The sequence below is a fragment of the Oncorhynchus keta genome, chromosome 28 (genome assembly GCF_023373465.1).
Source record: "Oncorhynchus keta strain PuntledgeMale-10-30-2019 chromosome 28, Oket_V2, whole genome shotgun sequence".
NCBI classification, from domain to species: Eukaryota; Metazoa; Chordata; class Actinopteri; order Salmoniformes; family Salmonidae; genus Oncorhynchus; species Oncorhynchus keta.
Genome location: NC_068448.1, coordinates 34,208,071 through 34,225,503, shown reverse-complemented (window position 1 = coordinate 34,225,503; position 17,433 = coordinate 34,208,071). Strand labels below are relative to the sequence as shown.

Genomic DNA, 17,433 nt, shown 5'->3' with positions numbered 1-17,433 from the left:
TGCAACATTATTATAGTACATTATATTTAAGCAAAAATGCACAAGGAGGTGTGGTATGCGGCCAATATACCATGCTAAGGACTGTTCTTAGCACATGCCCTTAGCCGTGGTATATTGGCCATATACCACAAACCCCCGAGGTTCCTTATTGCTATTATAGACTGATTGATGTCAGAGTAGCTCACCATTGTCCCAGGGGACATGCGGACTACCTCCAAATCTGGAAGATTCTGGTTGACTGGCAGATCTGGAAGAATCTGGTTGACTGGCAGATCTAGAAGATCATGACTGACCGGCAGATCTAGCTGCTCTATGCAGACTGGCAGATCTAGAAGAGACTGGTTGACTGGCAGATCTGGAAGAATCTGGTTGACTGGCAGATCTAGAAGATCATGACTGACCGGCGGATCTAGCTGCTCGATGCAGGCTGACAGCTACTTGCAGACTGGCAGCTCTTTGCAGACTGACAGCTCTGGCTGCTTCATACAGACTGACAGCTCTAGCTGCTTTATGCAGACTGACAGCTCTGGCTGCTTTATGCAGACTGACAGCTCTGGCTGCTTCATACAGACTGACAGCTCTGGCTGCTTTATGCAGACTGACAGCTCTGGCTGCTTTATGCAGACTGACAGCTCTGGCTGCCTCATACGGTAATGGTCTTATGAATATTAGTGTAATGATGTGCGCTGAGAGTTGGGAAGCAAGTTCAGGGAGTTAGTGATTTAATCAATAAACAAAACATAATAGAAAACAAGAAACACAAACAACGCACAGACCAAACTGAAACAGAAACAATGACGCCTGGGGAAGGAACGGAAGCGAGTGACAAATATAGGGCAGGTAATCAGGGAGGTGATGGAGTCCAGGTGAGTGTCACAACGCACTGATGACCGTAACGATGGTGACAGGGCTGCGCCATAACGAGCAGGCTGGTGACCTAGAGGACGGAGAGGGAGCACACGTGACAGTTGCCCCTCCCTGACGCGCGGCTCCAGACGCAGGACGCAGACCAAGATGACGATCCCGGGGATCAGGAGCAGACCGGTCACCTCTGCTAAGGAGCCGGAACCTGTCGACCTAGAGCAACAGAGATTCTATAATAAATCCCGCTGTGCCCTCTGACGAACCATCAAACAGGCAAAGTGCCAACACAGGACTAATATAAAATCGTACTACACCGGCTCCGATGCTCGTCAGATGTGGCAGGTCCTGCAAACTATTACAGACTACAAAGGGAAGCAGAGCCGCGAGCTGCCAAGTGACACGAGCCTACCAGACGAGCTAAATAATTTCTATGCCCGCTTCGAGGTAAGTAACACTGAAACATGCACAAGAGCATCAGCTGTTCCCGACAACTGTGTGATCACGCTTTCCGCAGCCGATGTGAGTAAGACCTTCAAACAGGTCAACATTCACAAGGCCGCAGGGCCAGACAGACTACCAGGACATGTTCCCAGAGCAGGCGCTGACCAACTGGCAAGTGTCTTCACTGACCTTTTCAACCTCTCCCTGTCTGAATCTGTAATACCAACATGTTTCAAACAGACCACCATAGTCCCTGTGCCCAAGAAAAACTAAGATAGCCTGCCTAAATGACTACCGACCTGTAGTACTCATGTCTGCAGCACTCACCACACCAAAAGATCCACAGACTATGCAAGCTCTATTGCACTCCACACTGCCCTGTCACACCTGGACAAAATGAACACCTATGTGAGAATGCTATTCATTGACTACAGCTCAGTGTTCAACACCATAGTGCCCTCAAAGCTCATCACTAAGCTAAGGACCCTGGGACTAAACACCTCCTTCTGTAACTGAATCCTGGATTTCATGATGGGCCGCCCCCAGGTGGTAAGGGTAGGGATGCGTGCTCAGCCCCTTCCTGTACTCCCTGTTCACTGCACGGCCAGGCACTATTCCAACACCATCATTAAGTTTGCTGATGACACAACAGTGGTATAGTGGTATACCTGATCACCGACAACGATGAGACAGCCTATAGTGAGGAGGTCAGAGACCTGACCGTGTGGTGCAAGGACAACAACACCCACTCAATGTGATCAAGACAAAGGAGATGTTTGTGGACTGCAGGAAAAGGAGGACCGAGCACGTCCCATTCTCATTGACGGAGCTGTAGTGGAGCAGGATTCAAGATCCTTGGCGTCCACATCACCAACAAACTAACATGGTCCAAGCACACCAAGACAGTTGTGAAGAGGGCATGACAAAACCTATTCCCCCTCAGTAGTCTGAAAAGATTTGGCATGGCTCCTCAGATCCTCAAAAGATTTTACAGCTGCACCATCGAGAGCATCCTGATGGGTTGGTATCACTACCTGGTATGGCAACTACTTGGCCTCTACCTGCAAGGTACTACAGTGCTTCGGATTGTGCTTACGGCCCAGTACATCACCGGGGACAATCTTCCTGCCACCAAGGACCTCCATACCAGGCGGTGTCAGAGGAAGGCCCTAAAAATGGTCAAAGAGTCCAGCCACCCTAGTCATAGACTGTTCTCTCTGCTACCGCATGGCAAGCAGTACCGGAGCGCCAAGACTAGATCCAAGAGGCTCCTAAATAGCTTCTACCCCAAGCCATAAGACTCCTGAACAGTGAATCAAATGGCTAATCACTTTGTCAACCACAACATGTTATAGACTGACTGTCCAAAATATTATAAACATAGACTGATATAGACTGACCAGGTGAAGCTGCGATCCCTTATTCATTTCACCTGTTAAACCCACTTCAATCGGTGTAGATGAAGGGTAGGAGACAGGTTAACAGTCAGTCATATAGAATGTGATGTGTATAGTCCTACAACTTTATTGTGAGAGAATAATGTCAGAAAATCCAATGTTGAGAATTTATTTAGTCCGCCAAATAGTTGTCCGCTCTAAGCTACAAGATATCAGTGTAGTAAAATGATAAAAGCGTATAGGTATGCCCATCATGAACAAGACAGATGAGAGAGAAAATATTTGATAGAAATTTTTAAAAAAATTTGGGACATGTATAAGCCTATTTCTTAAGATGAATTACAAGTAAAAATCATATATCATGTAAACATATCATTAACACTCTCAAAATATAAAATGTTCATGTTCAATTCAATTAATAGAATTTGCATGTATGCATTAAGGTGTCTGTAATAGAATACATTTGTCAAATGAAGGAGGAGTACCAAAATGGCTGTGTGATGGCTTCAAAGCAGCGCGCCCCTCTTAGTCATCTAAGGTTAATACATATTATGGTCTCCTCCTCTTCTATTAAATTGATTTGGACTGCATTTGCTCTAACAGTCTTGAAGTCAGCATGGACATGAATTTGTCAGCGCGTTGTGCTTTGGTTCTTTTTCTGTTGGCATTTGTAGATTTGAAAATAGTCTCTGCTGCAGAAACGGGAGGCACATCTACAGGTGAGTTGTTCTAATTAACATACTTTGCATTATTTGTCATGAAACAAACTGTGACAATTTGATGATTTATTTTAAGAAGCCTGCTACACTTGACTTAGGTGTTACAGTCTACCTAATTGGTTATAAACAATAGCCTATAATGGTGCATAGCCCCTTTGCAACCTATGTTGTTGCAACCTTACTAAGAAATACAAGCCAGCCATTGTGACTTTAAAACAATTCAGCCTACCCTTGGCCATTTTACGCATACACTGTCAAATAAATTCTAGTTGTTTCAACAAATGATTATGAAGTAAGTGGTTCCAAAGCCTTTTTCAGTTTATTCAACTTCTAGATAAAAGTGTTACCTGAACTTAACATTTTTAGTTGGCCCAAACTTAGCTCCAACTTGAGAAAACGTATGCAACAATTCAGTCAACATATGTGATGTGTTTGTCAATTTGTCTCATATGTTCATTTAACTAGAAATGATTATTTCTGCATCTTTGTAGCACTGTTTGTGTGTCTGTGTGTAACTAGCTGCACAGCCCATTTGAGTTAACATACAATGTTTTCAACCTACTTATTTGAACCAATAGATTGTGAGTGTTCAGAAGGCTGTCATGCATTTTCATGGGTGTTATGGGGGAAACATTGATGATGGGGGACAAATGCCTCCAAAACTATTAATTAGACACAAAATTACTTGGAGTTTGGCCTACAAACTTTCCAGAGATGCAAATGCATATTTGTCAAATCCATCTCGACACAAATATGATAGAATTTCATAAATTGGTTCAGTCCAATTATGTCTATGTTCATGTCTCTTTGTGGCAAGTTGGGTTCCCTGACATCTGCTGAAATTGTGTTGTCCCAAAGCAAAGCCTGGAGTGTGCCCTGTTAGACGATGGGGTTCAGGGACGTGTGCAGAGTTATGTTTCAATGACAGTGACTGCCCCAATGATGAAAAATGCTGCCACAATGGATGTGGGCATGACTGCATTGCACCTAACACAGGTAGGATATGGTCCCAGAGTGACAGATACACCCATCTATTGCATTCATTATTGCTGCATTACTTTGGAAACAAGAAAGATGGAGATTGTAATGTACATTTCATACACATAGATCAATATATTTCACTTACACTCTCTATAGAGCTGAGACACTCAATTAAGAAGTCACATAATAGAAAGACTTCATTGGGAAGAGTCAGTGTAGGCTGACAAGTTGCTACCATAAACCTATTTGTAATGGGGAAATGTAGGATCACTAAAGATCATATTTAGTTGAGAGTGATCAACAAAACATTTAGCGTATACAGTTTATGTTATACACAATGGTTCCAGTATCCTAGTTGTGACATTCAAGGTGTGGGTTGATGGTCACTAGACTTGATGCTGAATGTTATGGATTGTTCTCATATCTGTTGATAGTGATTGACGCCAGACTGGAGGTCCCAGTAAAAGGACCGAGGACACACTGATTATTCACTGTTGTATTGTACTGATGACATTCTGTGACCACTGTTTGATTCTGTAGCAGCTAACATTTATCGTAACGATCTCCACACAAATATGACAGATTTTCAGAAAATGGTTCAGTCCAATTTTGTCCGTGTTCATGTCTCTTTGTGGTAAGTTGGGTTCCCTGACATATCTGCTCAAATTATGTTGTCCCAAAGCAAAGCCTGGAGTGTGCCCTCGTAGACGATGGGGTTCAGGGACGTGTGCAGAGTTCTGTTCCAATGACAGTGACTGCCCCAAAGATGAAAAATGCTGCCACAATGGATGTGGGCATAACTGCATTGCGCCGTACACAGGTAGGATATGGTCCCAGAGTGACAGATACACACATCTATTGTGTTCATTATTGCTGCATTACTCTGGAAACAAGAAAGCTGGAGATTGTAATGTACATTTCATACACAGAGATCAATATATTTCACATACACTCTCTTTAGAGCTGAGACACTCAATTAAGAAGATTTCTGAGAGCCATGTAGGTAAAATGGTTCAGTGTAATTGTGTTCATGTTCATACAGTGCCTTGCGAAAGTATTCGGCCCCCTTAAACTTTGCGACCTTTTGCCACATTTCAGGCTTCAAACATCAAGATATAAAACTGTATTTTTGTGAAGAATCAAGAACAAGTGGGACACAATCATGAAGTGGAACGACATTTATTGGATATTTCAAACTTTTTAACAAATCAAAAACTGAAAAATTGGGCGTGCAAAATGATTCAGCCCCTTTACTTTCAGTGCAGCAAACTCTCTCCTGAAGTTCAGTGAGGATCTCTGAATGATCCAATGTTGACCTAAATGACCAATGATGATAAATACAATCCACCTGTGTGTAATCAAGTCTCCGTATTAATGCACCTGCACTGTGATAGTCTCAGAGGTCCGTTAAAAGCGCAGAGAGCATCATGAAGAACAAGGAACACACCAGGCAGGTCCGAGATACTGTTGTGAAGATGTTTAAAGCCGGATTTGGATACAAAAAGATTTCCCAAGCTTTAAACATCCCAAGGAGCACTGTGCAAGTGATAATATTGAAATGGAAGGAGTATCAGACCACTGCAAATCTACCAAGACCTGGCCGTCCCTCTAATCTTTCAGCTCATACAAGGAGAAGACTGATCAGAGATGCAGCCAAGAGGCCCATGATCACTCTGGATGAACTGCAGAGATCTACAGCTGAGGTGGGACACTCTGTCCATAGGACAACAATCAGTCGTATATTGCACAAATCTGGCCTTTATGGAAGAGTGGCATGAAGAAAGCGATTTCTTAAAGATATCCATAAAAAGTGTTGTTTAATGTTTGCCACAAGCCACCTGGGAGACACACCAAACATGTGGAAGAAGGTGCTCTGGTCAGATGAAACAAAATTGAACTTTTTGGCAACAATGCAAAACGTTATGTTTGGCGTAAAAGCAACACAGCTCCCCAGCTGTGTTAGCTCCCAAAGCTCATCACCCTGAACACACCATCCCCACTGTCAAACATGGTGGTGGCAGCATCATGGTTTGGGCCTGCTTTTCTTCAGCAGGGATAGGGAAGATGGTTAAAATTCATGGGAAGATGGATGGAGCCAAATACAGGACCATTCTGGAAGAAAACCTGATGGAGTCTGCAAAAGACCTGAGACCGGGACGGAGATTTGTCTTCCAACAAGACATTGATCCAAATCATAAAGCAAAATCTACAATGGAATGGTTCAAAAATAAACATATCCAGGTGTTAGAATGGCCAAGTCAAAGTCCAGACCTGAATCCAATCGAGAATCTGTGGAAAGAACTGAAAACTGCTGTTCACAAATGCTCTCCATCCAACCTCACTGAGCTCGAGCTGTTTTGCAAGGAGGAATGGGAAAAAATGTCAGTCTCTCGATGTGCAAAACTGATAGACACATACCCCAAGCGACTTTACAGCTGTAATCGCAGCAAAAGGTGGCGCTACAAAGTATTAACTTAAGGGGGCTGAACAATATTGCACACCCAATTTTTCAGTTTTTGATTTGTTTAAAAAGTTTGAAATATCCAATAAATGTCGTTCCACTTCATGATTGTGTCCCACTTGTTGTTGATTCTTCACAAAAATACAGTTTTATATCTTTATGTTTGAAGCCTGAAATGTGGCAAAAGGTCGCAAAGTTCAAGGGGGCCGAATACTTTCGCAAGGCACTGTATGTCTTTGTGGTAAGTCGTGTTCCCTGACATGTCTGCTCAAATTGTGTTGTCCCAAAGCAAAGCCTGGAGTGTGCCCTCGTAGACCATGGGGCGTAGGGACGTGTGCAGAGTTATGTTCCAGTGACAGTGACTGCCCCAATGATGAAAAATGCTGCCACAATGGATGTGGGCATAACTGCATTGCACCGTACACAGGTAGGATATTGTCCCAGAGTGACAGATACACCCATCTATTGCATTCATTATTGCTGCATTAATCTGGAAACAAGAAAGCTGGAGATTGTAATGTACATTTCATACAAAGAGATCAATATATTTCACATACACTCTCTTTGGAGCTGAGACACTCAATTAAGAACATTTCTGAGAGCAATGTAGGTATTTAGAGTTTTATATGTATATACACCATAAACATTTTGTAATGGGGACATTTAAGACCAGTAAAGCTCATATTTAATTTAGAGTGATCAACACAATGTTTAGTATAGAGCTTCTGTAATACACATGATTTCCATTGTTCTTCTTGTGACATTCAAGGTGTGGGTTGATGGTCACTAGACTTCATGATAAATGTTATGGATTGTTCTCATATCTGTTGATAGTGATTGACGCCAGACTGGAGGTCCCAGTAGAAGGACCGAGGACACAGTGATTATTCACTGTTGTATTGTATTGATGACATTGTGGAACACTGTGTGATTCTGTAGCAGCTGACAATGTCACCGCTTTCTGTTTTGACTTCCTACAAATGCAAATGCCTATTTATCGTAACCATCTCCTCACAAATATGACAGATTTTCAGAACATGGTTCGGTCCAATTGTTTCCTATTCCTCCTGCTCTCTCACAGTGCCGATCCCCCGAAGGCAGGTCAGTGCCCGCTGCTTCTGAATGTCGTGCCGTCACACAAGGGATGTGTCCGCGATGAGGACTGTCCTAAAGATGACAAATGCTGCATCTTTGACTCTGACGCCTTGTGTGTCCCACCTGACTTCAGTAAGAACCTGACTGGTTTTACTAACAGTGTTCAGAAGGCTGCCTTGTGTTTTCATGGGTGTTATGGGGGAAACATTGATGATGGTGGCCAAATGTCTCCAAAACTAGACACAAAAATATTAGGGGTATACTCTGCAATCTTTTCACAAATACAAATTCCTATTTACCGTAACCATCTCCACACAAATATGACTGATTTCCAGAAAATGGTTCAGTCCAATTTTGTCTTTGTTCATGTCTCTTTGTGGTAAGTCGGGTTCCCTGACATGTCTGCTCAAATTGTGTTGTCCCAAAGCAAAGCCTGGAGTGTGCCCTCGTAGACGATGGGGCGTGGGGATGTGTGTGGAGTTCTGTTCCAATGACAGTGACTGCCCCAATAATGAAAAATGCTGCCACAATGGATGTGGGCATCACTGCATTGCACCGAGACAGGTAGGAATGGTCCCAGAGTGACAGATACACACATCCACTGCATTCATTATTGCTGCATTACTCTGGAAACAAGAAACCTGGGGCTTATAATGTACATTTCATACACATAGATAGATATTTTTTCACATACACTCTCTTTAGAGCTGAGACACTCAATTAAGAAGATTTTCAAGATCCATGCAGGCCTTTAGAGTATATACCAATGTTGCGCAACATCTATACACTCTGAGTATACCAAACTTTAGGAACACTTTCCTATTTTTGAGTCGCACCCCCTTTTGCCCTAAGAAAAGCCTCAATTCATCAGGGCATGGGGTCTACAAGGTGTTTAAAGCGTTCCATAGGGATGCTGGCCCATGTTGACTCTAATGCTTCTCACAGTTGTGTCATGTGGGCTGGATGTCCTTTGGTTGGTGGACCGTTGGCGGCAGGGTAGCCTTGTGGTTAGAGCGTCAGACTAGTAACCGAAAAAACGACTTCGTAAAAGGGGGAAACGGAGCGGTCTTCTGGTCAGACTCCGGAGACGGGCACATCGTGCACCACTCCCTAGCATTCTTCTCGCCAATGTCCAGTCTCTTGACAACAAGGTTGATGAAATCCGAGCAAGGGTAGCATTCCAGAGGTACATCAGAGACTGTAAAGTTCTTTGCTTCACGGAAACATGGCTCACTGGAGAGATGCTATCGGAGTCGGTGCAGCCAACTGGTTTCTCCACGCATCGCGCAGACAGAAACAAACATCTTTCTGGTAAGAAGAGGGGCGGGGCGTATGCTTCATGGTTAACGTGATGTGGTGTGATCATAACAACATACAGGTACTCAAGTCCTTCTGTTCACCTGATTTAGAATTCCTCACAATCAAATGTCGACCGCATTATCTACCAAGGGAATTCTCTTCGATTATAATCACAGCCGTATATATTCCCCCAAGCAGACACATCGATGGCTCTGAACAAACTTTATTTGACTCTTTGCAAACTGGAATCCATTTATCCGGAGGCTACATTCATTGTAGCTGGGGATTTTAACAAGGCTAATCTGGAAACAAGACTCCCGAAATTGTATCAGCATATCGATTGCGCAACCAGGGCTGGAAAAACCTTGGATCACTGCTATTCTAACTTCCGCGACGCATATAAGGCCCTGCCCCGCCCTCCTTTCGGAAAAGCTGACCACGACTCCATTTTGTTGATCCCTGCCTACAGACAGAAACTAAAACAAGAAGCTCCCGCGCTGAGGTCTGTTCAACGCTGGTCCGACCAATCTGATTCCACACTCCAAGACTGCTTCCATCACGTGGACTGGGATATGTTTCGTATTGCGTCAGACAACAACATTGACGAATACGCTGTTTCGGTGAGCGAGTTCATTAGAACGTGCGTTGAAGATGTCGTTCCCATAGCAACGATTAAAATATTCCCAAACCAGAAACCGTGGATTGATGGCAGCATTTGCGTGAAACTGAAAGCCCGAACCACTGCTTTTAATCAGGACAAGGTGACCGGAAACATGATCAAATACAAACAGTGTAACTATTCCCTCTGCAAGGCAATCAAACAAGCTAAGCGTCAGTATAGAGACAAAGTAGAATCTCAATTCAACGGCTCAGACACAAGAGGTATGTGGCAGGGTCTACAGTCAATCACGGATTACAAAAAGAAAACCAGCCCCATCACGGACCAGGATGTCTTGCTCCCAGACAGACTAAATAACTTTTTTGCCCGCTTTGAGGACAATACAGTGCCACTGACATGGCCCGCAACTAAAACATGCGGACTCTCCTTCACTGCAGCCGACGTGAGGAAAACATTTAAACGTGTCAACCCTCGCAAGGCTGCAGGCCCAGACGGCATTCCCAGCCGTGCCCTCAGAGCATGCGCAGACCAGCTGGCTGGTTTGTTTACAGACATATTCAATCAATCCCTATCCCAGTCTGTTGTTCCCACATGCTTCAAGAGGGCCACCATTGTTCCTGTTCCCAAGAAAGCTAAGGTAACTGAACTAAACGACTACCGCCCCGTAGCACTCATTTCCGTCATCATGAAGTGCTTTGAGAGACTAGTCAAGGACCATATCATCTCCACCCTACCTGACATCCTAGACCCACTCCAATTTGCTTACCGCCCAAATAGGTCCACAGACGATGCAATCTCAACCACACTGCACACTGCCCTAACCCATCTGGACAAGAGGAATACCTATGTGAGAATGATGTTCATCAACTCCAGCTCGGCATTTAACTCCATAGTGCCCTCCAAGCTCGTCATCAAGCTCGAGACACTGGGTCTCAACCCCGCCCTGTGCAACTGGATACTGGACTTTCTGACGGGCCGCCCCCAGGTGGTGAGGGTAGGCAACAACATTTCCACCCCGCTGATCCTCAACACTGGGGCCCCACAAGGGTGCATTCTGAGCCCTCTCCTGTACTCCCTGTTCACCCACGACTGCGTAGCCACGCACGCCTCCAACTCAATCATCAAGTTTGCGGACGACACAACAGGGAGGAGGTGAGGGCCCTCGGATTGTGGTGTCAGGAAAATAACCTCACACTCAACGTCAACAAAACTAAGGAGATGATTGTGGACTTCAGGAAACAGCAGAGGGAACACCCCCTATCCACATTGATGGAACAGTAGTGGAGAGGGTAGTAAGTTTTAAGTTCCTCGGCGTACACATCACAGACAAACTGAATTGGTCCACCCACACAGATAGCATCGTGAAGAAGGCGCAGCAGCGCCTCTTCAACCTCAGGAGGCTGAAGAAATTCGGCTTGTTACCAAAAGCACTCACAAACTTCTACAGATGCACAATCGAGAGCATCCCGACGGGCTGTATCACCGCCTGGTACGGCTACTGCTCCGCCCACAACCGTAAGGCTCTCCAGATGGTAGTGAGGTCTGCACAACGCATCACCGGGGGCAAACTACCTGCCCTCCAGGACACCTACACCACCCGATGTCACAGGAAGGCCATAAAGATCATCAAGGACAACAACCACCCGAGCCACTGCCTGTTCACCTCGCTATCATCCAGAAGGCGAGGTCAGTACAGTTGCATCAAAGCTGGGACCAAGAGACTGAAAAACAGCTTCTATCTCAAGGCCATCAGACCGTTAAACAGCCACCACTAACATTGAGTGGCTGCTGCCAACACACTGACTCAACTCCAGCCACTTTAATAATGGGAATTGATGGGAAATGATGTCAAATATATCACTAGCCACTTTAAACAATGCTACCTCATATAATGTTTACATAGCCACTTTAACTATGCCACTTTGTTTACATACTCATCTCATATGTATATACTGCACTCAATACCATCTACTGTATCTTGCCTATGCCGCTCTGTACCATCACTCATTCATATATCTTTATGTGCATATTCTTTATCCCCTACAACTTGTGTCTGTCTATAAGGTAGTAGTTTTGGAATTGTTAGCTAGATTACTTGTTGGTCATTACTGCATTGTCGGAACTAGAAGCACAAGCATTTCGCTACACTCGCATTAACATCTGCTAACCATGTGTATGTGACAAATACAATTTGATTTGATTTGATTTGAAAGGTTGCAAGCGCAAATCCCTGAGCTGACAAGGTAAAAATCTGTCCTTAGGAACAAGGCAGTTAACCCACTGTTCATAGGCCGTCTTTGAAAATTTGATTTTTTTCTTAACTGACTTGCCTAGATAAATAAAAGTAAAATATTTCAGGGAAAAAGGATTTTGGGAATATCAGGCTGAGACTTCAGAGGAGTAGCAACATACGTTTCTTACGATACAGCAATTCACAGAACTTTAAGCTGACAATTTGTCAAGGGCCACCAACAAAATTCCAACTCATTGTAATAGTAAGACCTCAATGGAAAGAATCAGTGTACGGATGATTTCCAGTGTTCTACTTGTGACACTCAAGGTGTGGATTGATGGTCACTAGACTTGATGCTGAATGTTATGGATTATTCTCATATCTGTTGATAGAGGTTCACGCCGGACTTGAGGTTTAAGGGCCGAGGACACACTGATTATTCACTGTTATGTTGTATTGATGACATTCTGTGAACACTGTGTGATTCTGTGGCAGCTGACAGCCTGTTTGTTTTGACTTCCTACAAGCCTCTAGAGCTGGTGTTTACAGAACATTTGGTGCTGTCTGATTAAATGTAAAGGGCATGTCTCCAAGATGCCTTTCAGACATTTTCTGTGCTTCTGTGCTGGAAGTGTCTCCCTGTTGCAGCTTGTAATAAACTGGATATAATTTTTTTCCAAATAAAATATAATTAATATTAACCAATCCACCTCTTTGGAGGACACAAATATTTTGGAGTTTTACAGCTTTTCATATACATTTTATATGGATTTCAGCAGTGTATCAAATCAAAATCGGCAGTGTATCAAATACTTGTTCTCCCCACTGTACATGCACATACATTGTACATATACATTTTACATGATTCAATTTATTATGGATAGATTTGATTGACTTTACCTGCGACTGCTTTTCTCGATTGTTATCCTGGAAATTCCTATTACACGTATGTTTCTACTGTATAACTGACAACTTTTCATTTGTTACCATAGTGAAGCCCGGTCGCTGTGTCCTGCCCAACGAGACCTACATGTGTGCCGAGTACTGTTACAAAGATGGCCAGTGCCCCGAGGAACAGATGTGTTTCTGGATATGTTGATTCTATGCCTGCAGTGAGCCATTGAAGCTTTATTGGAAATTCTTATTAGTTACTTATTAGAAATAAGTAGAAAATACAAATCATTACATGTACAATTATGTCTATGAAAACTGATGATTTTATGCAATAATAAATATGAAAAATTATCATAGCTTTTATGGAAACTGGACAATTTTCATGGGCAGTATGTGAATTGACAAACTCATGTGGACTGCTGAATTTGAATAAAACAAGATTTTGAACACCTGTGCTTGGTTTTTAGGGGGTATTTGAGACTCGTGTGGTGCTCATGTGAATATCCTTCATTTTCCGGCTTCAGACCAATGCCTGTTCTCAGTTTAAACATAGTGTTTTGTTTTTAATTTCCATGGTTTTTACACCGGAAGGTTATCTTGCAACATTATTATAGTACATTATATTTAAGCAAAAATGCACAAGGAGGTGTGGTATGCGGCCAATATACCATGCTAAGGACTGTTCTTAGCACATGCCTTTAGCCGTGGTATATTGGCCATATACCACAAACCCCCGAGGTTCCTTATTGCTATTATAGACTGATTGATGTCAGAGTAGCTCACCATTGTCCCAGGGGACATGCGGACTACCTCCAAATCTGGAAGATTCTGGTTGACTGGCAGATCTGGAAGAATCTGGTTGACTGGCAGATCTAGAAGATCATGGCTGACTGGCAGATCTAGCTGCTCTATGCAGACTGGCAGATCTAGAAGAGACTGGTTGACTGGCAGATCTGGAAGAATCTGGTTGACTGGCAGATCTAGAAGATCATGACTGACCGGCGGATCTAGTTGCTCGAGGCAGGCTGACAGCTACTTGCAGACTGGCAGCTCTTTGCAGACTGACAGCTCTGGCTGCTTCATGCAGACTGACAGCTCTGGCTGCTTCATACAGACTGACAGCTCTGGCTGCTTTATGCAGACTGACAGCTCTGGCTGCTTTATGCAGACTGACAGCTCTGGCTGCCTCATACGGTAATGGTCTTATGAATATTAGTGTAATGATGTGCGCTGAGAGTTGGGAAGCAAGTTCAGGGAGTTAGTGATTTAATCAATAAACAAAACATAATAGAAAACAAGAAACACAAACAACGCACAGACCAAACTGAAACAGAAACAATGACGCCTGGGGAAGGAACGGAAGCGAGTGACAAATATAGGGCAGGTAATCAGGGAGGTGATGGAGTCCAGGTGAGTGTCACAACGCACTGATGACCGTAACGATGGTGACAGGGCTGCGCCATAACGAGCAGGCTGGTGACCTAGAGGACGGAGAGGGAGCACACGTGACAGTTGCCCCTCCCTGACGCGCGGCTCCAGACGCAGGACGCAGACCAAGATGACGATCCCGGGGATCAGGAGCAGACCGGTCACCTCTGCTAAGGAGCCGGAACCTGTCGACCTAGAGCAACAGAGATTCTATAATAAATCCCGCTGTGCCCTCTGACAAACCATCAAACAGGCAAAGTGCCAACACAGGACTAATATAAAATCGTACTACACCGGCTCCGATGCTCGTCAGATGTGGCAGGTCCTGCAAACTAATCACTAATCACTTTGTCAACCACTACATGTTATAGACTGACTGTCCAAAATATTATAAACGTAGACTGATATAGACTGACCAGGTGAAGCTGCGATCCCTTATTCATTTCACCTGTTAAACCCACTTCAATCTGTGTAGATGAAGGGTAGGAGACAGGTTAACAGTCAGTCATATAGAATGTGATGTGTATAGTCCTACAACTTTATTGTGAGAGAATAATGTCAGAAAATCCAATGTTGAGAATTTATTTAGTCCGCCAAATAGTTGTCCGCTCTAAGCTACAAGATATCAGTGTAGTAAAATGATAGAAGCGTATAGGTATGCCCATCATGAACAAGACAGATGAGAGAGAAAATATTTGATAGAAATTAAAAAAGTTATTTTGGGACATGTATAAGCCTATTTCTTAAGATGAATTACAAGTAAAAATCATATACCATGTAAACATATCATTAACACTCTCAAAATATAAAATGTTCATGTTCAATTCAATTAATATAATTTGCATGTATGCATTAAGGTGTCTGTAATAGAATATATTTGTCAAATGAAGGAGGAGTACCAAAATGGCTGTGCGATGGCTTCAAAGCAGCGCCCCCTCTTAGTCATCTAAGGTTAATACATATTATGGTCTCCTCCTCTTCTATTAAATTGATTTGGACTGCATTTGCTCTAACAGTCTTGAAGTCAGCATGGACATGAATTTGTCAGCGCGTTGTGCTTTGGTACTTTTTCTGTTGGCATTTGTAGATTTGAAAATAGTCTCTGCTGCAGAAACGGGAGGCACATCTACAGGTGAGTTGTTCTAATTAACCTACTTTGCATTATTTGTCATGAAACAAACTGTGACAATTTGATGATTTATTTTAAGAAGCCTGCTACAATTGACTTAGGTGTTACAGTCTACCTAATTGGTTATAAACAATAGCCTATAATGGTGCATAGCCCCTTTGCAACCTATGTTGTTGCAACCTTACTAAGAAATACAAGCCAGCCATTGTGACTTTGAAACAATCCAGCCTACCCTTGGCCATTTTACACATACACTGTCAAATAAATTCTAGTTGTTTCAACAAATGATTATGAAGTAAGTGGTTCCAAAGCCTTTTTCAGTTTATTCAACTTCTAGATAAAAGTGTTACCTGAACTTAACATTTTTAGTTGGCCCAAACCTAGCTCCAACTTGAGAAAACATATGCAACAATTCAGTCAACATATGTGTTTGTCAATTTGTCTCATATGTTCATTTAACTAGAAATGATTATTTCTGCATCTTTGTAGCACTGTTTGTGTGTCTGTGTGTAACTAGCTGCACAGCCCATTTGAGTTAACATACAATGTTTTCAACCTACTTATTTGAACCAATAGATTGTGAGTGTTCAGAAGGCTGTCATGCATTTTCATGGGTGTTATGGGGGAAACATTGATGATGGGGGACAAATGTCTCCAAAACTATTAATTAGACACAAAATTACTTGGAGTTTGGCCTACAAACCTTCCAGAGATGCAAATGCATATTTGTCAAATCCATCTCGACACAAATATGATAGAATTTCATAAATTGGTTCAGTCCAAATGTGTCTATGTTCATGTCTCTTTGTGGCAAGTTGGGTTCCCTGACATCTGCTCAAATTGTGTTGTCCCAAAGCAAAGCCTGGAGTGTGCCCTCTTAGACGATGGGGCATAGGGATATGTGCAGAGTTATGTTTCAATGACAGTGACTGCCCCAATGATGAAAAATGCTGCCACAATGGATGTGGGCATGACTGCATTGCACCTAACACAGGTAGGATATGGTCCCAGAGTGACAGATACACCCATCTATTGCATTCATTATGGCTGCATTACTTTGGAAACAAGAAAGATGGAGCTTTTAATGTACATTTCATACACATAGATCAATATATTTCACTTACACTCTCTATAGAGCTGAGACACTCAATTAAGAAGTCACATAATAGAAAGACTTCATTGGGAAGAGTCAGTGTAGGCTGACAAGTTGCTACCATAAACCTATTTGTAATGGGGAAATGTAGGATCACTAAAGATCATATTTAGTTGAGAGTGATCAACAAAACATTTAGCGTATACAGTTTATGTTACACACAATGGTTCCAGTATCCTAGTTGTGACATTCAAGGTGTGGGTTGATGGTCACTAGACTTGATGCTGAATGTTATGGATTGTTCTCATATCTGTTGATAGTGATTGACGCCAGACTGGAGGTCCCAGTAAAAGGACCGAGGACACACTGATTATTCACTGTTGTATTGTACTGATGAACTTCTGTGACCACTGTTTGATTCTGTAGCAGCTAACATTTATCGTAACGATCTCCACACAAATATGACAGATTTTCAGAAAATGGTTCAGTGTAATTGTGTCCATGTTCATGTGTCTTTGTGGTAAGTCGTGTTCCCTGTTCCCATGTCTGCTCAAATTGTTTTGTCCCAAAGCAAAGCCTGGAGTGTGCCCTCGTAGACGATGGGGCAGAGGGACGTGTGCAGAGTTATGTTCCAATGACAGTGACTGCCCCAATGATGAAAAATGCTGCCACAATGGATGTGGGCATAACTGCATTGCACCGGCACAGGTAGGAAATGGTCCCAGAGTGACAGATACACACATCCACTGCATTCATTATTGCTGCATTACTCTGGAAACA

General features: G+C 43.1%; 1 protein-coding gene across 14 annotated transcripts in view; it reads left to right on the top strand.

Moving 5' to 3' along the window:
• The window catches only part of LOC127912790 (WAP four-disulfide core domain protein 3-like), a 91,553-nt gene that overhangs the window by 50,560 nt on the left and 23,560 nt on the right, over positions 1-17,433 (top strand). For 8 of the 14 annotated variants that reach the window (XM_052482865.1, XM_052482868.1, XM_052482858.1 and 5 more), the window contains one exon: positions 7,965-8,090. The exons of 1 other annotated variant lie outside the window; for it this stretch is intronic. In XM_052482865.1, coding sequence (XP_052338825.1) covers positions 7,965-8,090 — 126 coding nt within the window. Of the gene's footprint in view, positions 1-7,964; positions 8,091-8,385; positions 8,523-17,224; positions 17,362-17,433 lie in introns of all 14 variants that reach the window. 5 more of the 14 variants (XM_052482859.1, XM_052482862.1, XM_052482860.1 and 2 more) reach the window with 2 other exon arrangements.